Source organism: Camelus bactrianus, chromosome 32 (assembly GCF_048773025.1).
Source record: "Camelus bactrianus isolate YW-2024 breed Bactrian camel chromosome 32, ASM4877302v1, whole genome shotgun sequence".
In the NCBI taxonomy this organism is placed as follows: domain Eukaryota; kingdom Metazoa; phylum Chordata; class Mammalia; order Artiodactyla; family Camelidae; genus Camelus; species Camelus bactrianus.
This window is the reverse complement of record NC_133570.1, coordinates 20,360,761-20,383,475: the sequence shown is the minus strand read 5'-3', so window position 1 is coordinate 20,383,475 and position 22,715 is coordinate 20,360,761. Positions and strand designations below refer to the sequence as shown.

At 42.0% G+C, this 22,715-nt stretch overlaps 2 protein-coding genes across 4 annotated transcripts in view; one reads left to right on the top strand and one right to left on the bottom strand.

Moving 5' to 3' along the window:
* Nucleotides 1-10,394: 10,394 nt before the first annotated feature.
* On the bottom strand, nt 10,395-20,080 carry TUG1 (taurine up-regulated 1; the record flags this gene model as incomplete). The annotated part of the gene is made up of 2 exons (XM_074355949.1): nt 10,395-16,429; nt 17,676-20,080. A coding segment is annotated over one exon (465 nt), but the record flags the coding sequence as incomplete, so codon positions are not given.
* Nucleotides 20,029-22,715, top strand: part of MORC2 (MORC family CW-type zinc finger 2) — a 38,131-nt gene continuing 35,444 nt past the window's right edge. For all 3 annotated transcript variants that reach the window (XM_074356124.1, XM_074356122.1, XM_074356123.1), the window contains exon 1: nt 20,029-21,641. In XM_074356124.1, the coding sequence (XP_074212225.1) occupies nt 21,574-21,641 (68 nt within the window). In that variant the 5' untranslated portion in view covers nt 20,029-21,573. The remainder of the gene's footprint in view (nt 21,642-22,715) is intronic.

Genomic DNA, 22,715 nt, shown 5'->3' with positions numbered 1-22,715 from the left:
TTTCTAGGCTGAAGCAGATCTGTGGTTTGGAGGATGAGGCTATGGTTGGAAACCTGCGTGAAAGACCACCTACAAATTGAGGGACCCTGGTGTTCCCTCCTTTGTAATGACTGGCGTGCTCTGAGCATTAACTGAGTTAATAAAGGCAGAGGGCTTAGCTCCATTCCTAACCTTAGTAAATGTGAGTTATGACCATGTGTTGTAATAATGCTACCAAATGCTGGCAGACTGGGTGGCATGGACATATTTTATTCTGTGAACGAAAGGGTATTTGAGTAAAATATACCACCAGAGCCAGATTCCTGGGCATGTGGCCCGTGCAGTCACACAGGGCCCCATTCTTTGAAGAGCCCCATACTCAGGAGGGGCTCACATTTGGTTTAATGCTCTGCTGTTGTCATCTTGAAATTCTTCATAATTTTTGTTTTGTTTTAAAAAAATTTTTAAATTTTATTTTGGGGGAGCAGGTACTTAGGTTACTTACTTACTTATTTGTTTGTTTATTTATTTATTTAGTGGAGGTACTGGGGATTGAACCCAGGACCTCATCTGTGCTAGGCATGCACTCTACCACCAAGCTATACCCTCCCGCCTCTTCACAATTTCTGAACAAGGCCCCTGCATTTTCATTTTGCACTAGGCCCCACAAATTATGTAGCTGGTCCTGTAATACTGTACCTTGACTCGAGTTCTTAGGAGCCAACTGCACGTGAAGTTTCCAAATTCCTTACAGCCCTTTACCTTGTATGAGTCTTGCTATATCTTGAGTGCCTTCATCTACAGGAAATTTCAGAAGGCAGCGATAGGAGAAGGTGGATGGTCTAGGATTAGAAAAAGGGGAAGGAGCCAGGGTTGGGGAGACTGCGAGGATCCCCTCTGTATAGACCTGGCGCCTGCAGGTGTGTAAAAGGGGGTGGTTTCCTGTAAGGGTTAGGGTTAGAGTTAGGTGAGGCACAGGGAAGCTTGACTTGAATTTTCTAAGTAGAAGAAAGACTGAAGAGTAAGAGAAGCAAGGAAGGAGGGGAACAAGAAGGTTCTATTTCTCCTTCTTAGGCTGTTAGACCCAAGGACAAGCACAGAAAGCAAAGCCAAGAGTATTAGTTATCATAAAATAGGTCCATGAAGGCCAGGCCCGGGGACAGAATGCTATTAGAGCAGTTTGCCTTAAAAGAGGGAACTGGGGGAGGTATCCAGGCCAAGAGCCATAAGCACAGCCCAAGTCCTCGTTCCCTTTTTGGGCGCCCCAGGCACGAGGAAACTGCATTCCATTTGGCAAAGTGCTAAGAATAACTTGGTATCAATTTGCTTTTCTGCTGAAGCCAAAGATGCCTGTTATTATAGACTTGAGGTTTCTTGAAACTTTTCCACATTCACTTTTGATTACTGCAAATTTTCCCATCGTTAGAGATAATGAAATGTCGCAAAATGGCTGAAGGGCTTGATTTGGCCGGGGAAGTGATGGGAAGACGCCATGTGATTACACTGTTCCTCCGTAGGACCCTTGAGGAGGTCTGATCCTCTCCCGCCTTCCATGGAGACCCCAGCCAGGCCCCGCCTCTGGGGCGGGCTCCCTGGGCTGTCTCAGCTCTGGCGGTGGTGGGGGTGGGTGCGTGTGTGTGTATGTGTATGTGGCCACGCTTGCTTTGTCATATACTCTCCAAAATTTGTGGTATAACTTAAATGTTCACATTGGAAAATGAATATTGTAAAAGACACAGATTATACTGCAATGTAATTGTGCTGGTCACAAGAGAAACAGTATTTACTTTAAAATGTTAATTCATAGAGCACTACAGATGATGTGTTCTGGAGATGGGAAGTAAATTGAATGCCATTTTGAGGACTGTTGTCACTCTTTGAGCGTGTCAGCAAATCTTTGGGGCTGGAGTGAAGTCTGGGCTTGTTGGTCCTCTCGTCTCCCTTCCCCTGCCCCGTGTCCTGTCCTTGCGACATCTCTGAAGGCTTTGAAGCCCTGGTCTGTGTATGCCTCTCAAGTCCTAGATCACCTAAAACAGTGTCGGGATTTGAATACTTTCTCAGGGCAAATTGTCTTCTCCCCAACTCCAGACAGTCCCAGGCATCTTCCAAACTTGAGAAGTCAGAGCTCCTATCCAAAGAGGCCGGGCACTGAGTCAGGCAAATGTGACTGGGGTGTTTCTGTTCTGCTGCTGCTGCCTCAGCAAGTGACACGGATGAGCCTAGGGCTGCTTGATGCAATCTGGCTTCAGCCCATTTCCCAGACCTAACAACTAGGTCTGATTTCAGCTCCTTTCCCTAAGATTTGAAGGCAGTTCAGGATGGCAATGTGGGATAAAGCCATTAGGTCTTCTGGGGTATTCAGAATTAGATCCGAACAGAAAAAAATATTTTATTTTTGTAGATGTGAAGAACCAGGATTCAACTCTGTGACTTAAACCTGTATATATATACATATATGTATGTGTGTGTGTGTGTGTGTGTGTGTGTGTGTGTGTGTGTGTGTGTGTGTGTGTGTGTAAAAGGAGCAGCCAGGAGTGCTGACCCTTGATCTGATCAACCGTCTGGAGTGCACCCAGGCTCCCAGACTGGCTGTCTGCTCTGATACAGATGAGGAGGGACATATTTCTATTAACGGCTATTGGACCTCCATAATCCAGGCTTCCTACCACACTTACTAACAGGCCAGCTGGCACAGGTGGCGTCCAAGGACCTCAGCCCACAAGAGGAATGGAATGTGACATGTTCTGCTGCTACCAGCACTCCCAAGGGTGATGGGGCAAATAAGGAATTGATTTTCCTTATAAAAGAGATTGAATAATACTCTGTGTGTGTGTGTCACGGACACTGGCAAGTCGAGGTTAAAAAGATGGCAAGCGAATTGCTGGCTGGCTGAGCCAAGAGGCTTGCAGGGAATTGCTGCTTTCATAACATTATTACTAACATTTACTGAGCGCTTCCTCGGCACCAGGCTCTGTGCTCAGCACGGTGCGTGCATCACCTCTCCTAATCCTCACAGTCTTTGAGGCGTTGGCTGCTGCTACTCCTCTTTTTGTGAATAAAGTGGGCTCAGAGAGGTTAAGTAGCTTGCCAGTGTCCTCAGCTTTGCCAATGCTGAAATTTCCGTGGCTCAGTCTATTGGAGCTAACAGGCTCTAACCTGCCTCTTACAAAACAATCTCATAATATTTCCTAAACACTTACTACGTGTCAGGTGCTGGTAATGAGTTGAATTGGAATAGTTTAGTCAGGACTTTGTCCACTTCGTGAAAAGAGATGACAACTCAAATTGAATAAGCAGAAAGTGGATTTATTGGCTTGCAAAAAATGTCCAGGGTTAGTTTTGCTTCAGGCATGGCTGAATCCAACAGACAAAAAAAAAAAAAAAAAAATTCAGGATTCTCTTTTGTAGTTCCCTGTGTAGGTTCCATTCTCAGGCAATCTTGTGATGGCAAGATGGTTGCCAGCAATGCCAGGCTTGCAATCTTACAGTTCTAAATTCAGCGGATTAAAAACAAAAGGAATGCCTTTCTCAGTTATTTATCACCCCCACCCCTCCACTAATCTGCCAGAATTAGCTGTTTGTATAAGATTGGTTTGGCTTGGATTATATTCTCATTCATTACCCAACTACACCGACCAAGGAGCTACAGGGCTCTGGAGGTCAGTCTGGGGTATGCGCTTACACTGGAGTCACAGGGGTAGTTAGCATACGGACAGGAAGTGGAGGAGGGCTGAAAAGCCAGAGGGCGATTGACATGCACTTATCAAAAGAAGTGGGGATAGATACTGGGAAGAAAAAAACAAACAAAACAAAAGAAATGTCCACAGCAGTGGGGGTTCTGGGAACATAAAGAAGGGGCACCTAGCTAATAAAGCAAGGGGTCAACTTACTAATTTATAATGGGAGATATATGCCTGGTTCATGAACCAACCAGACATCCACCTAGGGCACTGCCCTCTTGTCAGTGAGCCCAGCTGGGGGCAGGTTGCTTCAGCGGTATAAAATTAGAACAGATGGAATCAGATGTTCCTGAGAAATATCTCCATCAAACTACTTGTGAGCAAATAGGTTCAGCTGCGAGGGAGAGAAAATCTTAAATACCAATTATGTAAAGAAGATAGAAGTTTTCCTTATCCGTTAAAGCAAACCTAGAGGTAAACAGTGCAGGCAGACCTAGGATGGAGGCTTGACATCCATCAGGCACCCAGACTCCTTCTCACTTGTGGCTCAATCACCATTCCTACACAGCTCTCTCTCCTCCATGGTCCAAGTGACATGTTTAAGTTCCAGCCATCAAACCCACATTCTATCCAGCAGAATGGAAGGAGGAAATGGGCACTTGCTTTTTCAAGGACAAGTCCCGGAAGTTGCCCATGCCCTTTTGGCAAAACTTTAGTCAGTGGGTTATACCTATCTGCAAGGGAGGCTGGGAAATGCGGTTTTTATTCTGGGAAGAAAAGGTAACAGGGAGACCACTGGTCTTTGTCAGAAGGGCACCCTAATGGACAGCCCGTTCTCTGCTGCAGTGAGTGGCCTCTCCAGTGGTTGAAGACCAGTCACCTGGACCCCAAGCACCTTCCAAAGGCAACTTTAAATATGTGAGACGTAAACAACTGTTACTCTTTGTTTTCTGCTTGGATCATCACTCTTTTATTAACATATTCTAACTTGAAAATGTCCATTGTAATTTAGTTGATTATTCTTAAACTTAAAATTTATTTTTCTTAGAAATAAGTATGCTTTCTCTTAAAAAAATAAAGACAAGTGCTTCCCACAATTAGTACCTCATACGTATTGGCATTATTTCACTAATTGTGAAACTTTCTCAAACCCTGTATTTTAAACCTGCTGCGTGTCCTTCCACCTTTCTTTCGTGATCATTTATTTAGACACAATTGTAGGTTTTGTTTGTTTTCACAAAAATGCATTCTCATGATATACATTATGCTGTAAATTTCTCATTTTGCTTAAGAAATATATCATGGACATGGCACAGGTTAAGAGCTAGAAATCTGACTCATTCTTTTTAAGAGTTGCATAGGGATCCAGAGGACAGCTGCACTTTAAATGATGCCACCATTCCCTTCGATGGGCTCTCCAGTCATTTCCATTTTTCTGTGACTACAGGCCATGTTGCAGTAACTTTTTTGTACCGATGTCCTTATATCTTAGTTCTTTAAGACAAGGTCTTTGAAGTAGGACTGCTGGGTTAAAAGGTGCATTTAAATTTTTTAATCAGTATGGCCAGATTACCTTGTAAAAAGATTGGAATGATCCACATTCCCACCCATAATGTATGAAAGTTTTCATTTGCCCTAATTCTTGCCAGCACTGAAGGTATTGCTCTTTTGAGTAAATAGTTCATTGCCATCTGATTGATAGTTGATCAATGGTGCCTGGTTGCTTTGATTTACATCTTAGTGACCACTTGTACACTTGATCATCTTTCATAGGCTTATTGAAATGCAGAAAAGTTTATGGTTCAAAGCACAGACTCTGGAATCATTCCACCTGAGTTTGTGTCATGGCTCAAGATGTCTGACCACCTATCATATGACTTGGGCAAGTTATTTCATTGCTCTGAGCCTGTTTCCTTAGCTGAAAAACAGATATATTATCTATTTTATAGGGTAAGTTGTGAGGATTAAAAGTATATAAAGTACCCAAAACTAAGTCTAGCAAATAGCAAGCACTATAAATGGTTAGTGACTATTACTGTTGACCTTATAGATTTCTTGCGTTACCTGCTGGGTGTTCTGTACTGGCGTGATTGTTTTGTAGTAATCAATTTGTGGGAACTCTGTATATTAGGGTTATTAACCTCAGTCTGTTACTTATGTTGGAAATATTTCCCCAGTCTAACACGTGTCTTTTATAGAACTAAGATTTGTTTTCCCCAAACTTCTGTGTATGTAGTCAAACATGTCTATAATTTCCTTTAGGGTTTCTAGGTTTCCTGTTTTGTTTATGATCTCCCATCATAAGATTATAAAAATAGTCTCCTAAAAATTCTTTCAGTATTTCATTTTAACATTTGTTTGTAGTTCTTTTGTATTTATTTTTGTGTATGATGTGAGGTAGGGATTTGATTGTTTCCTCAGCACTTTACTGGAGCTCTGTTTATATAGTAATTACACATTTCACATTTAATCTAGAAACTTCATAGAGAAATTTGGATGAAAATATAGTATTTATAACAGTTAGGAATTATTTGGGTAGTTATGAATATTAATGGATTTTGATTTTTTTCTTTTAATGGAATCTTCCCTTTCTCTCTTTTTAAAATTGTGAAATCTTTTTTTCAAATGAAATATTACAGGAAACTCCAACATACAAAATTAGCTGTTACTGTTTGACATGGTGAAGGATAATGAAGTGACATCGTGGAGGAGTAAGATAACAAAGAGCCTTGTAAAGAAGGATAAAGTTTCATAAGTTTAGATTTTATTCTGAAATAATGGGGGGACCTATTAAAAGGTTTTAGGCAGAGAATGACACAATTAGCTCTGCAAAGAATGGAGAAGTGGACAACAGCGGAGGCAGTAACACCACTAGAAGGGCATCACGGAAGTCTGAGCAACAAACACTGTTCCCTTGGACAAGGGCGATAGAAGTGGAGATGGTTCTGAGGTATATTTACATGATATATCAAGAGAAGTTAATGACCAATAGGGATGTCTGGGGTGAGAGAAGAGAGGGAGGTGTCAAGAATAACGCCCATGTTGTTTTGGGAAATAGGGTGGAGGATGGTGCCATTTATCAAGGAAAAGCAACACTGGAAGAACAGATTTTGAAGGGAGAATGGTGGGGTTAGTGCGAGGAATCTGTGTGTTAAGTGGAGGAATATCCAGATGACAGGTGGACATTCAGATCTGGAGCTCAGGAAATATGCCCGGGCTTAAGATAGGAATCTGGCAGTTATCAGCATACAGCTGGAAACCACAGAGGCATGGGAATGGATGAGATTTTTCAGAGTCTATAGGACAAGAAGGTCTAAGACATAGGACGGACACCGATTCAGCTGGGGTTCTCTGACTGTAAGTAATAAAAATCAACTCTGGCTACTGAGCCTCTACATACGGTTGCACAGGGGATACCTTGTGCAGCCATAGGTAGCAGCCTGGCCAGGCAGTGTAATTTATTGGAAGGATATGAAGCAGTTCACAAAAATTAAAGAAGCTTAACATTCAGGAAAATCAGGTACCTCGGCAATGAGAAAGTCTCAGTAATAGGAACTTACATGCCCCATGTATTATCTTCCTATAGCATGGGAGAGGGATATCTTCCCAAAGCAAATGTGAGGTACTATTCTCAAAGAAGGGGGGAAAATACACTGAGTAGGTAAATCCAGCTGTCTGTTATGGTCTGTCCCTTGCCTTTCCAGTATATGCATTTCTTTTTTTTTTTTTTTAACATTTTTTATTGATTTATAATCATTTTACAATGTTGTGTCAAATTCCAGTGTTCAGCACAACTTTTCAGTTATTCATGGACATATACACACTCATTGTCACATTTTTTTCTCTGTGAGTTATCATAACATTTTGTGTATATTTCCCTGTGCTATACAGTGTAGTCTATTCTACAATTTTGAAATCCCAGTCTATCCCTTCCCACCCTCCACCCTCCAGTATATGCATTTCTTACTGAATAATTTTATAAATGCCTCCATCCAACATACTGTAGAAAATGAATTCATCTTGTCCCCAGAGGAGATAAGCTAAAATTATTTCAGTTATTACATCCAGTGTCAAGATTGCTGGGTGATAGTCACTATCCTCTAGTTCTTAACCCCATCTTGATAATGTACAATTTATGGATTTACTGGCTTATATAACCATCACGAACACACTAACATATATTAGCTTGGGGACACTGCCAGCAGAATGACTCAGTGCCCATGGAGGGAAAGTCAGATTGGGCTAACTTGAATCATGCTTAAACTTCAGCCAGGAAGTGTGAGGGGCAAAGTACTTAAATGGAGAGAGAGGAGAGGGATAAAAAGACAAGGTAAACTAGGAGATATGGGTAGAGGCTATAGAGATCTTATTTCCACAAGGCACAGGGCTGTAGCTGGTAGTTGTCCCTCGGTAAGCATGGGAGACTGGTTCCAGGACCCCAGCAGACATCAAAATCCAGATGCTCAAGTCCCTTATGTAAAATGGCATATTACACCCAGCCCTCCGTATCTGTGGATTCCACACACCCAGATTCAGCCAGGGATTGAATCTGTTCCACACTGGTAGAATGTATAGATGTAGAACCTGTGGTTATAGAGCCGACTGTACTTAACTCTCCCTTCTTCACTATACAGCTCTGTATTTTTAATTCAGCCAAGGGTTTTTGTCTAATGGGAAGACCCAAACTTTTATTCCTGAGGTACATGGGGGTTGGGATTTTCCAAGTCTGTTGAATCTTTTTAGATACCAGTACTCCGTAAGTCAGTACTGGTTTTCTGACTAATGCCTTAACTTTCACAAAAGATCTTAGTAATGCTGCAAATCCAATCAGCATCTAATTTTTGCAATTTGTGGAACCAATCTGTAAGTTCTAGTTTAGAATTAAACACCCCTAATTCAATGGTTTTAGCCTTTCTTACTCACTTCAAATTGTTCTGTTGTCAACAGCTACCTGGTTATCCAAATTTTGCCCTCAATGGGTATATAATTCCAAACAAGAGTCTTTCCTTGCTGTTTTGCCATTGTACATTATTCATTGCCCTCCTACCCCCCCCCCCCCCACAGAGCAAGTGTTATTGCTAACTTTAATTCAATCTCAGTATAATTCCAGAATCTCCATGTCCCTGCGGGTTTGAAGCCTACTATTTAACGCTGTTATCAATTTCTATAATCATTCAGTTGTTTGGCTGCAAGCAATGAAAACCCACTTTGGTTGACAGATAAAAAGGGAACATAAGGAAGATACATGGTAGTCTGAAAAACAAAGGAAAATCTGGATGACAAGGTCTTGACAACAGAAACTAGGGCACCTTTGGGGATGTCTTTGCATGAATTCTTATATGGTCTTCTTGGGACACTACTATCAGGACTCAGCTTCTGTTAGTTTGTGTCATCACTGCTCTCAAGACTCAAAGTCCTGGTAGAAGGGAATTTAGATTGTACAAGCTTGGATCACACAATCAAACCTCAGCCAAGAGGCATGAGGCAACAATACTGTCATTTACAGTATTTCCACAAAATGGGAAGTAGCTTTCCAAAAAAAAAAGAAAGAAGCTATCACTAAAAAAAAGAGAAATGATTTGGGAGGAGACAAAAATCAATGGATCTCCATTCTACCAATATTTAAATAATGAGGAGAAGAAAAGAACTTACAATGGAGCAACCAACAGCCAGGAAGGCAGGAAGAAGAAGCACTTAAGGGAGGAGTGTGTCAAGATGCTGCTGGGAGTTGTTTGTGCTGCTGAAAGTTCAGGTAAGATGTTTATGTCATGAACTTAGCAATAAGAAGGCCATTATTGACCTCAATTGCAGTGAGACCAGAATACTCAAAGGATTCTAAAGAAAATGTGGCCTTTTCCTTCTTGCCTAGTGTGAGCACTGCAGTAGAAGTATTACAGAGATTAATAACAGTTGAGAACTGGAATAATCTTTGATGAACACTGAAACTAGGAAGTTCTGATAAGCCAAACACACTTAGACATTAAAAGAAATATACTTGAAAAACTAAGGAACAACTACTACGCTCTGAAAAAGGTGCAAGTCTATCAGTTTGAGTAATGGATGATGAATACATTTATCTAAATATTCACTATTATAATATAGGTCTTTTTAATTATTTGACAAAACTGGCTTAGTGTTAACTTGCCAAGGTCAAACAGTAAGCACTAAATTTAATTTAAAAATTCTTTATTTTTAAATAAAGTTTAAAAAGTGAGTAGTGTAAATATTCAAATACAGAAATGTATAAAGTTGAAAGTCTCATGTAACCTACACTGTTCAAAGAAAGCCATTAATAGACTTTTCTATGCATTATGAACATAAACACACAAAATTTTTAAATGATTTCTTACTACATATGTTTCTATCAAGTTTGTTTCACTTAATATATCATGGCCATTTTTCCATGCCCATACACAATAAATGTACTTTATTCATTTTAACAGACATGTAGATTTTCTTATATGGCTGAACCATGTGTTTGGTTATTGTAACCAGTTCTTTACTGATAAACATTTAGGTTTTCTTCTGTATTTTCCTACTGAATAATTTTTATGTTTCTGTAGTAACTGAAGCATTGTCAGTTCCTACTTCATTTTGTCTTCTGGACTGGAAAATACTTTCAGTGTGGCCTTGACCTCTAGTTTAATAATTGGAATCTCTATTTGAATCTGTCAAATTTCAAAACTGGTATATTAGGACTCAATTTCAAGTAACAGAAACCCAACTCAAAGTAACTTAAGCAAAAAAGGGTATTTATTGGTTCACATAACTGAAAAGTCCAGGGGATATACTAGCTTCAGGCACGGTTGGATCCAGGGGCATTGTCATCAGGACTCAGGTCTCTCCATCATTTGGCTCCACTTTCATCTGCACTGGCTTCATTCTCTGACTGGCTCATTTGATATGGTGGGCCCTGTTGGTTTGAGCTTTTCATCCTAGAGAGCTAAGCAACCTCAGTAAAGAGCTTCTCCTCCACAGTTCATGAAAACTCTTAAGGTTGAGTATCATTGGACCAACTTGGATCACATGATCACTCCTGAACCAATCACTATGGTCAAGGAGATGGACTGTGCTGATTGATCAGGTCTGAATTACATATCCACCCATGAAACCTGAGCTGTTGTGTGACACTGAACCACGTGGACTGGAAATATGGAGAGGTGGTTACAAGAAACATCAGGGAGTTGTTATAAGGAGATGGAATGGATGCTGGTCAATCAAAAACTTATGTCAATGAAAAGACCAGATATTGAAAAAGTTTAATTTCTGCTCATAAAGTTGAATGCTAACAGCTGGCATTGTTACTTCCTTGACAATAAAAGCATTCTGGAAAAAAATCATGAGAAGTAAGTCTGTCTTCTACTCAGGAGGTTTGTAATCCATTTGAATGGAATAATCACGTCCAATAACATACTTTTGAGTGATACAACAGAGTTTCAATATAAGTTAACTCAGTGGTCTTGAGTCTGAGAGCCCAACTGTCTTGCTGACATGAAGCAGGACAACTAGCCTCCCACTGGCAAATAGTTCTGTGATGCTGTTCAAATCAGTGGTAAATTTTAAGTTCAGTGTTAAAGTTTTTATGTGTTCCTTTAAGTCTTTTGCAAGTTGAACTGGAACATTTCTGAGAGTACTGGTGAATCAGATTCATCTCTGTATTACTGCAAAAGAGAGAAATGGACAGTGCTTTCAATCTGCTGTACTCCTTCGGATCTGGTAGAAAGGTCCCAAATGCTGAAAATGATCAAATATATAGAGGCACAGAGGCTCATTCTGCAGTTTTTGGTTTTTTTTTTTCTTTTTAAAGAAGGTTGCTGGTTAAGGAGTACACAGCGTGGTCCTTTCTCTTGTGAACATTAAGTCCTGGTGGGGTGAGGTGCAGGTTGCTTCTGTTGAAAACTCTTTGATGGAATTGGATATAAGGTAGGCCAAGATCAGCTGTAGTCTTCTCAAGGACGGCCAGTCTGTCTGCAGCAACATGTCAACAAAGGCAGGTAAGGGCTGAGTCAGATAGTCAAGTAAGGTACCTTCAGCAGGGCCAGCCATATCAATAGCCAGGCTATGATCTGGGAGAACAAGCAGTTTAATATCGAAGCTCTGTAAGTTAGTTTTTACCCTGAATATTCCAGGGTTATTCCATAGGGTTTAATCTGCATACAATTTTCTGATCTTAAATGGCCAGTCAGGTACAACTTTCATTTTCCTGCTCATCTGCACAAGAACTTCCAGCTCAGGAGAAGGCAATATCCTCAATCCAGACTTGAGGTTCTATTTAAAGGCTATGCTACATCTGGGAGTGATTGGGTTGGGAGAGCCAGGTTCATCAAGGTTGGCCCTACTTTCTTTGGTAATCAAGTCTCCATCTTCTGTAACTCAGCCCATCTCTGAGAATCATTTTATAAACAAGTCAAGGTCTCAGACTGGTTGACTGGTACTGCTGACAGATTCAGATGAGATCTGAGGCATGGAGAGAGAAGATAAGATCCTAGGTCTGAATCATCAATTCTTATACACAGTGTATATTAGACTCGTGAACAGATGATCATCTTCACCTTAAGCCCCTCACTTTGACAGGATTAAAGGGAATAACTGGCAGTGTAGATCAATGTCTTTTTCTGTACAGTACAGGAGAAAAGAAAATCGAGCTGACATTTTGAAGGTAGTAGAAATACTGAATTTGTAGATAATTTCTTTACAAATAATAGTTGTATTCAAGCAGACTAGTCATCAGAATTTATTTTTATTTGTTGAGGGTAAGCAGTCTAGAGTAATGAGACTTAGGGCTTGTTTGATGATTTGTAGACTGAGTCACATAATCACAATTAGTCCAGAGGATAAAAGACAAAGATATAAAGAAATCATTCCCAACATTTAACCAGTGCATTCTTTAAAGTAGTTGAGGACAGCTGGCCCTTAAGTCGACTGTGAAGTAAAGGAATGCGATTTGTCTCATGACACAAATTGAAGGTTACTTGTTCTACATGATCTGGTCTGGGAGTTCATTACTTGAATCCCTCCTGCAGAAACAGAAAAGTTATCTTAATGCCTGAGAGTATCTCATGACAAGGAATGAAGTCAGCCAATGTAAAACAGTACGGAGACAGATGAAATTCCATGAAAACATCCACAAGGACAAGGGACTGTGGTCTTGCGACATTAGGAAGCAGCAGCTCTTGAGTCTACTGATCTTTATGCAGGCTTTGTAGATTTTCTTTCAAGTCAGTCTACATTTCCAGCAAAAAGGTAGATGATATGCAATTTGAGATGCCCACCAAGTAAGCTATCACGACCTGGTCAAAAGGCCTACCTCCAAATATCCCTGTCACCTATAGTGGATGATACTAGACATCAAAAGACCCATCTTAAAATCTCCCATTGGCTAGAAGAAAATTTCCAAATGGTCACATTTTAAATCATATACACGAGAAAGGATGTTCAGAGACTGTCTCTTGTGGATCGGGTGTTAACATGTAGTCAGAGCTGAGCATTCATAATTTTGGAGCAGAATAGGCAGTTATGCCAGTGATGGAGGAACTGTTTTAGTGATTTTTCTCAAAGGTTATTAGCTCATTTATCCTGGGAACAGCAGTTAAACTGAATAAAAACCAAGGAGCAGTGTAACTGCCACAGGTTGATAGTGATTTATGGTTTGAGAAGATGAATAATTACCAGGTACCCTTCTAGGTAATGCTGCCAGTATTTGAATTCTGCTTTCATAGTTAATGGTTATCCCTTGCACATGAAGTAGAGTACCATGGCTGATGATGGGAGATCCAATGTACAGCTGGCCTAATATGGCCTCAATGAGGCATCAACTTCAACACTAGCTTCAATACCTGGTGATTCATGTGTTCAAGGAGGATCAAGACTTCAAAGTCATGTATTTCAAGTACCACTAGAGAATCTGGTGTTTGTGGAAGATGGGTAAGGGGGTTTGTCAGTGTAGAATATGTATTAATTGCTCTTTGGCTATATCCAATTCCAGGAACCACTGCAAGTCCATCTAGGGGTAAAGGGCTGTTAATCGTAGGTCCACTTGACTGATACCACTTTCAGCCCATATGACTACTCTGGGGTGCAAAGATATGCCCATCTTCTTGCATTTTTCTGCGTTTGCCCACATTAATTATTTCTAAGAATGCTCAGCATCAACTGAACATGGATGTTGTTGGGCAGAGGTACAAAACAGAATGTCATTCAGGTTGAACATATTGTTGTCTAGGGCAGTGGTTTCAAACTGTGTTCTGACGAATTCTAGGTGTTGTAAAGAAGTCTCCTTAGGTGTCACCATGGCGGTAAAGTAAGATGCTTGTAGCAGGTTTCAGGCCCCCCACTTCTGCTTCCTCCAGAGCAGCTTCACTTTTTTCTGGGCTTCCATATAGTTTTCATTCAAAGGGCTTCATGGCCACAAAGCCTTTGGAAAACCATTGATCTAAGAATAAGTTGTTCACAAAATGCTGAAATAAAAAAAATAGGTCACAGAAACCAGAAACTGTGTGAGCAAAGCCTGTGGTAAGACCAAGTGTTTTCCTACTTATTCCTTCCCTAATGTGGGCCACATTACAGAATGATGAAGTTAATGTTCAAGTCTGCTACAATTTCAGATTGCCTGAAATAGGGCTTATAAGTGACAGAGAATAAGGCTATTGGTTTTAAGTGACAATAGCACTGGGGTTTTTGCAGTCAGCATACAGCTGCAAAATTCATTCATTTCTTCGTAAATATTATACCACGAAGTCCCTGGCTGGATGACTTCTCTTCAAGCATCATTAAGATCTCAATGGGCCACAATTCAAATCCTAAGAAAGTATCTCCTTCTCACCCTTCCTCCCCTTTCTCCATCCTTCTCCTCCCTTCCCTGTCTCCTCACCCACCTGAGATGTGATGCCCTTGAACTAGGTTAACAGCACAGTTCTAGGGACACAGAAGTATATTGCTAAATGTCATGGAATTCATCTAATTCTGTGGCAGAATTAACCTCCCATTCCCCTTCCATGTATCCCCACAAATCTTCTAGATATTCCTCTGACAGAAAATAAAGGTAACTTGTTAAGATATGGTCCTCTCATATGAAGAAGTCATACTAATTCAAGCAGTTATTGACAAAGTAAGAAAAAGGGGGGTTTCAAAGATTCCCCCATTCCATTGAAAGGAATGGTGCAAAAATAACATTCTGTGCTTGATTAAACGTGGAACGCATTGGGCTAAATGGCTAAATAAGACTCTTCAAGCCTTCTGAGATACTTTAATATACTACACTGCATTATAAATCAGGAGAGGGAACACATTTTACAGTACTTCACCACCTTAACGAACTACAGAAACTCTACATATGATATATATTATATGTGTATATCAAATATATACATACACACACATATATATGAAACAGTACTGTTCTAAAAAAATTAATGGCTCATTTATATAAAATTAGCCGGGGGATAGATGACCATAGATAAGATCTTGGTGCTCAGGAATATTAACTTAAAAAAGAGACAGGATATGAACAGGGAACCCCAATCAATTAGACCATCTTTGGAAAGACCACAAAATTGGACAAAAGATCTAAAAACAGCTTTGTGTTTCATGCTGGGTAATCCTGTTGTTATATGAACATTTGCTGTGTTGACTGGACAATCTATCACCACAGACAGTCTACTCCTAAGCCTCAGAGATGCTGCCATGGAATTCTGGTCTAGGTACAGATATCGTTAAGATTACATTTATGACATCCTGACTAGGGGCAACAGATCAGGGATCTGGAAACTTTTCTGGGGTTCCCAATCTCCAGTTATTTTAACACTGTGGGTAAAATAGAGGCTAAGTTAATTCCAAGGAGAGAACTGGACTGGGAGTCAGAAGGGCCTGGCCTCTACCACTTTGTAGCTGTAACACCTTGGATTATCTTTTAAATTTCCATTTCCTTATTTGCAAAAAGGGATTATAATGTGTGTCATTTGATAACTGAGATTAATACATGTAAAAGTGCTTTGAAACTGTAAAGTGCTATATGAACATAAGGGATTACCATATAGGTTCTACCTGGATGTATCAAGAGGCCTTTTCTGGAATCTGACTGGAGCTTTGTGAGATGCTGTTAGGTAAAGGGATTCCTTGGTAGATTTTCTTACATTTGTGTGAAAAGTTCTGGTTCCTGAGTAATCCCAAAGAAGATGCTATGAGTTCACTGTGCCTTTGCTTAATCCCAGTGGGTCAGAGTATCTGCTTGCTCATTCAGTAGGCTACTACAGATTTGAAATGGAAAAAGAATAAGGTCCAGTGACTTAGATGGGATCCTAGACACTTCGTGAACTTCAATCTTTTGAGACTGTGGGGCATGGTCCAATGTGGTACTCAGAAAGATGTTGCCATTCTTCAGTGTTGATAACTAAAAATTCCCTGGTCCAAATTTATTACGTGTCTCTGAAGGCTTTAACTGAAGAAATGAAATGCATACTCATGGAACAAACTGGGCCTTTGTTGTGATAGAATAGCTTCAGCTATTTGGCTTGAGGAGTTTGAAGTCACTAAAAAGGGCAATGCTGAATCTGGGTAGAACAACACAGGAGTGGAGGTGAAGGCCACATCATGATGATTCGCTGGATGCCTCTTGGGTCACAGTGGTCCACTGGAATGGTGTCTTCTTCAGTAGTAAGGTGGTATGAATCACCATGGGGAAAAATCCAGGTACCAGATGTAGGCTGATGGAACAGCACAAGGAACGCAGTCAGAAGGTCCAGGTGAACACTTGACAACCAGGAGGCACAGGACTGGAGGAGAGAGGGACAAAACAGATAAGGTAACAAATGCATGGAATCACAAACACAGGACTCTTACACTGGGGTGGGGCTGCTGTCAGCACATCAGCTGCCTGATGGGTACTAATTTTTTTTTTTTTTAATGGAGGTGCTGGGGATTGAACCCAGGACCTCATGCATGCTAAGCATGTACTCTACCACTGAGCTATATCCTCCCCTCAATGGGTACTAACTCTTGACAAGCCTGGCTTAGAAGCTGACAGATGATAAATGGGGGGAAAAAAGTTTTGTGATTAATGATCAGTGATAATAAGAACAGAAAGAGTTCTCTGGCAAAGATTGTTTCCTGACTCTTGAAGACAAACTCTCTTAGGGAAGCAGCAAACAGAAACTGCCCCAATTCCCATACTTTGGGGCAGTAATTTGATTGTATTCGGTTGCTGGGTAGTGGTTGATGGGGGAGAAAGAAGTGGTTTCACAGGTGGTATAACAATGAATTTAAGTTTATATATCAGCACCAAAGCAAAGGAGATATTGTTCTTCCTTTTCCAGTGACTTCCACAAATTGTCTTAAGACCTTGTACTTTAAAGAGCTGTCCTCAACTTTCATTTTAACAAGATTCCACCTTGAATGGGAGAGAATAAAGTATGCAGGGAAAAGGGAGTAAGGCCTTAGTCTTTGTATTGCCCTCTCTGTAACACCCTATGCAACACAGCAGTTTCTCTTTATGTTTGAGAGCTCCCTAAATCTTTTTAAAGTTAGAATTAAATAATAAAAACATTAAATAAAGAAATGTGGCCCATTACTAGTGACTTTCTTCCTAATCAAGAGTAATTAGGTTATCACACAGCAATTAAACATTTATTGAGTGCTCACATTCTGAGATAGCCTGTTCTCTAAATTCCTTCTTTCCACTAAATGCTTCATCATATGCGGTGATATGTCCAGGCAAAGATTTGCAAGAAAAAGTCCTTGCTTTCAAGGGGCTTGCTATCTGGAGAGCTAATGCATACAAAAACTACAAGCAACTGTATGGACAGATAAAAGATATACAACAACATGTTATAAAACTTAAAAAAGATAAGTTTTGGCTAAAGTGAAGAGACTCATGGAGGAGAGACCATGTGAGTTGGATACTGAGGAAATGGCAGAGTTCTGACAGGTGAAGAAGCAGAAGAAGGCATTCCAGGGTAGAGAAGAGAATGTGAACAAAAGTATAGAGATGGTAAATAAGGCATTTTGGGAAATGGTAAGTACCGTAGTTCACTTTGGACGGAGTGATGCCAGAGTTTGCACCGAGGGTCTGGCGAAAACTCGGGTCTCCGAATTCCCAGTAACAGTGCTGGTGGCAGTGCTTGCTCAGCCATTGTCTTTTTTCCTCAAAGCAAGGACAACAGTCCCGAAATTCAAAAATAAAAAATCCAGCTCGCAAGTTCCTGTCACATCCTGATAATCTCTTCTCGGTCCCAGATCCAGTTCTTGAAAATCTGGAAATCTGGAGTCCACGCTATGACTGCACTGAAAGACATCTGTTCCAGCTAGTGCAGGGCACTGTAATTAAACCCTTTCAAACTCCTATCTTGGACATTTCATATTTTGTCACAAAATTTCAAGCTTTGAGTTCCAGTTGTTTCTTTTCCTCCTTTCTCCTGAGGAAAGCATCTTATCACCACAGTCATAAGAATCTTCTGAGGTACATCCAGAATTAATTACAAAAGAGCTAAAAGACCAACACATTTTTCTCCAAAACAGTAATTTCTCTGGGATTGAGATTATTTGTCTCTGCCCGCTAGGTAAAGGGAATAGTCCATTGACTTTTCCAGACATTTGTATGAAACAGCAGAACCGGCTAACACCTAACAGACAAAATATACTTAAATGTGTTTGCATTTGCTTGCTTAGAGCTGTACCACTGGTAAGCACCACTCCACAAAGTGAAAATGTTTGAAATCCAACTGTTCAAACATTTCTATAGTGTTTGCTGGATAATGGCCTGGAATTTGATAAAAGCAGTTGACAATTAACAAAGAAGCAAAAACTGGCATTTTGGCCACCTTAGTAACACACTTGCAAGCAAACCGAATACAAAGCAGGCCAGCAAAAAGTTAAAGTTTGAAACACTTCCAATCTACTGACCCGGAGGTTCAGCAGAAGTTCTAACAAAACTTTTCAAAGAATGTTAGCCTTCAATTAATAAAGACAAACCCCCAAACATCTTCAGGAATTCCATGCCTGGTTCAGTCTGTTCCAGTAAGCCAGCTTGCTAAAAATCCACCTGCACCATTAATTAGCTGGACTTGGCAGCACCATTTAAACAAAAGCCTGCTTACTACCAACCACACGACTAGGAATATAAAATAGGAGCAAGTAACGGATGGCAACCATGGTCATGGAAAATGGTCAAAGAAAGAGTCAGAAAGGTAATCAGGCACCAGAAAAAAAAAAGTTGTTGGGCCAAAAATTAAAGAGGCTTCTTGATGCTAGAGAACACAACCACTCCTAGTTTTAGCTGCTTTATATGGGGTGCCACTGTACCATGCACATCAGCCACCCTTCAGGCAACCCACGGTGAAAGGACTCAGAATAGAAGCCAAGCAGTGGAGTGTTGTTACCCCGAATATTCACTATGCATATAACAGCTCACATATCCCAGGGATTCAAACAGGGGCTTCAAATTGGTTCTGAAAGGGCCCAAATAACATCTAGGCCTCAGTTTCCTCCTTGTGGCAAAGGAATTGTGGTTCTTAAAAACTCTTCCGGGTCAGTCCCCTCTGAAAACTTGTTGGCGATGGATCCTCATTCCCTTAAAATGCACATTCCCACTAGTTTCTGCATACAATTTCAGAGAACTTGGGGATCCCCAACTCCAATCCAAGGTTCCCAGGTTCAAAATCCAAGGACTGGACAACTGCTAAGTTTTCTTACAACTCAAAAAAAACAAACAAAAAAAACACCCAACCGTTACGAACAATAATCATCCCTTGCATATACGGACTTTTTTTTACCATTTACAAAGCGCTTTCAATCCCACAAACATTGATAGGCAGAGGAGGAAACTGAGGCGCAGACAAATTACAGAGTGACTTGCCTAAGGTCACTCATCCAGCTGGTGGCTAGGCCCGGAAGCAAACCCAGCTCTTCCGACTCCGGAGCTTGTCTCCCCACCCCGGAGCAGCCGCCAGAGCTCCCGCCCCCCACTAAGGCGGCATAAGGAGGAAAAGGCAAAGTAGAAAGCCCACCACCAACCATCCCCCGGCCCCCTCCTGCCCCCCCAACTGGGTCCTTGCAGGCCCTGAAGGGTGGCGCCAGGCCTCCAGGCCGGCCCCGGCCACCCCAGCTTCCCCGGCCGCGCCAAATCCCGCCGCCGCCGCCTCCCCGGGAGCGGGGCGGAGCAGCTGCCCGCCGCCGCCGACCACCCGGACGACTCCTCGTCGAATCGCAAACGCATAGGCCGCCGCCCGAGTTCTGCGTACGAGAAGAAAGACACGGCGCGAGCGCCAACGGCCACCGGGCGCGCGCCGCGGCGGCCGGGCCTGCGCCCCAAGAGCTGGATGCCAGAGCAGGAGAAAGAGCCGCCAACCGATCGCTCGATCGACCGCGCGCCCGCTCCTTCGCCCTACCAGACCGGGGAGGGGGGGAGGGCGCGCCAGGGCTTCTTCGAGTTAGGGGCCTGACTCCCCGGCGACGAGACAAGATGGCTCCTCCGGTCCGCGCCGCAGCTACCGTCCCGGCTGCGTCGCTCGGCCCGCCCCCGGTACTGTTTCTTTAAATGGCGGAGAGGGTCAAGAAAGCAGGAAGAGAGGCGCGCGCTCTCACGTGACAGGGGAGGGTCCGGCTAACAAGATCCGGTCACGTGGAAACATGCTACCCACGAATCAGGAGGCGTCACATCAGGGCGGGGGCGGGAGGAGTTGCGGCTCTGTGATTGGCCGAAAGCGCCGCGGAGGCCTCGGGGGCTTGGGGCGTCGGGGAGTGCGCGAGGCGGCCTGGGTTGTGTGCGCTAGCGGAGACAAAGCGGTGGCTGAGGTGGCTGAGGTGGCAGTGGCGGCAGCGGCAGCGGCGGCAGAGCAAGCCCTAAACGCCTAATTTCGGGGTGCTAAGTCCCGTCACCATCTCATCCAGGCGGCGCGTGGGCGGCTGGTCTCGCGGCGGTGGCAGCGGCAGCAGCGGCGGCGGCGGAGGCGGAGGCGGCGGCAGCAGCAGCACATGGTTCCAAGAGCGCGCTGCGGTTGTTGGGTTCCAATTCCGTGGGGAGGGACAAAGGCAGCTGTGAGCGCCGGGAAACGCCCTGTCGGTTGGTGTGCTCGCCACTGCCCTCGATCCGGGCTTTGAAAGCTGGGACTAACTCTTCTCCGTGAGGTGGAGACCACGGGACCGAGGCCAGGAAAGGGCCTCAGAGGCTGAGGCCGCTGTCTGAAGGAAGTGGGGGAGGGGCGCGGCCCGCCTGAGTTGATTTGGGTGGGTCAGTTCTGAGGCGACGTAGTGGGTCACTGTGAGGTAATCTGACCCAGATTGGGGCCGACAGCAAGCTAGGTTTGGTCCGGGCTTTGAAAACGGAAGTCGGTCTTCAGCGCTTAGGAAATCTTTAAGTCAGTGAGGTGGTGAAACCGGAACCAACGCCATATGCACTCCATCAACATCGTGGTCACCAGTCTGGGGCTTATTGAAGGATCCTGGGATCTTTGATGGCGAAGACATGGGTGGTTATCCACTTATATGATAGAAGTTTCTAGATTTCCGGATTGGTAAATTTCCTCAGGAAATTTAGAGGAACAAAGAAAGGCTCGAAGAACATGAAGATGGAGCAGTAATAAAATCGCCATCTCCAGTATCATCTACTCCAGCACCAACCTCATTCGACTCGTGAACTATCGCAAATTAACGCTAAAGATCCTGAAGAGTACAGATTTATGACGTAGTTCTTCCCAAGATATTATATAGTTATTGAGAAGATTAAACAAAAATTAAAGGAGAAATCAATTATTGTTTTAGACAACTCTTTGAATATATTTTGGATAGATACTAGGTAACCTTGCTTGATTATAGGGAGCACAGATTTACCAAATCTTACAAGAAGGAATCCTGAAAAATTTATTCCATTGTAAGCTTGTATTTCCCAGTTAGTAGGTAAAGGACTGGAGACCTCACTGCACTAATGGCCTTCACAAATTACAGCAGTTTGAATCGAGCTCAGCTAACCTTTGAATATCTACACACAAATTCGTAAGTATCCTATAGGTGCCACCGAGGTCACTGATAACTCATTGCTTGATGTTAATATGGAAATCCTTTCCCAGAAAATTTTACCCTTTTACTTTTTGGGATGTGTCACTGGATGAGTCTTGAGCTCTGTGTGGAAGAACTGAGATCAGTGAAATATTTGTTGCTAATCCGGAAGAATATGATCTTTATTGGATTGAAATTTATTTGATCAAATGCAAGCTAGTTACTTGGCGTCAGTATATTGCGTTGTTTCATTCAAGTGTTTGATAGGAATCCACAAGTACTATTCTTTGGATCGCCAAAAGTTGGACTGTTATAGTATCAACTACCTTCTCTTTAGTGACAACAGTCAAAACAGTTGGGTTATACCAAGCCTTTTCTAAGAAGGAAAAAAGAAAAAAATAAAAAGAATGAAGACATTTAAATGACAACTTGTGAGAAGAAATTATTTTTTTCCCCAGGAAACAGTTGGCTTCATTTCTCTGGGAAATTTACCCTCATCCAATATAGTTTGTATACGCTAAGCAGGAAGTGACAACTTTATTAAACCCATGGTTTAAATAGTGTTTTCCCCAAATGTGTGCAAGTCCCTGAACAAATAGTGTGTTCATGGTTCTTGAGTTTGTGAAGAGATTACCATCACTCCACATTGGTCTGGAATGTTTCACGGTTAATCCTTGTGCCCACTCTTGGAAGTAATCCAGTGAGGTCATAACTAGTTAGGTTATTTATTTATTTATTTATTTATTTATTTTTACATTCATTTGGCACTTTTCAGGAGAAGGTAAGTAATCTCATTCTAGTATCTGGAGAGATGATGAGCAGCTAAATGAATGGCCCAGAGATCTGAAGAACCACCCTCATGGTTGAGAATATAGACTTCAGTTATCCAGTAATAGTACAATAACTTAGTATTTTATAGGAAAGGACAACATATTATTTGTGATAACATCTGTAATTCTCTTCTTTGCAATTTTTCCTATGAAGGAAATAAAAATTATCTGAGTAGTGAAGTTAATATGCCAAACGAGAGCCTGGTTTTGTTTCGTTTAGGAAGATTCTTATTGAATTAGA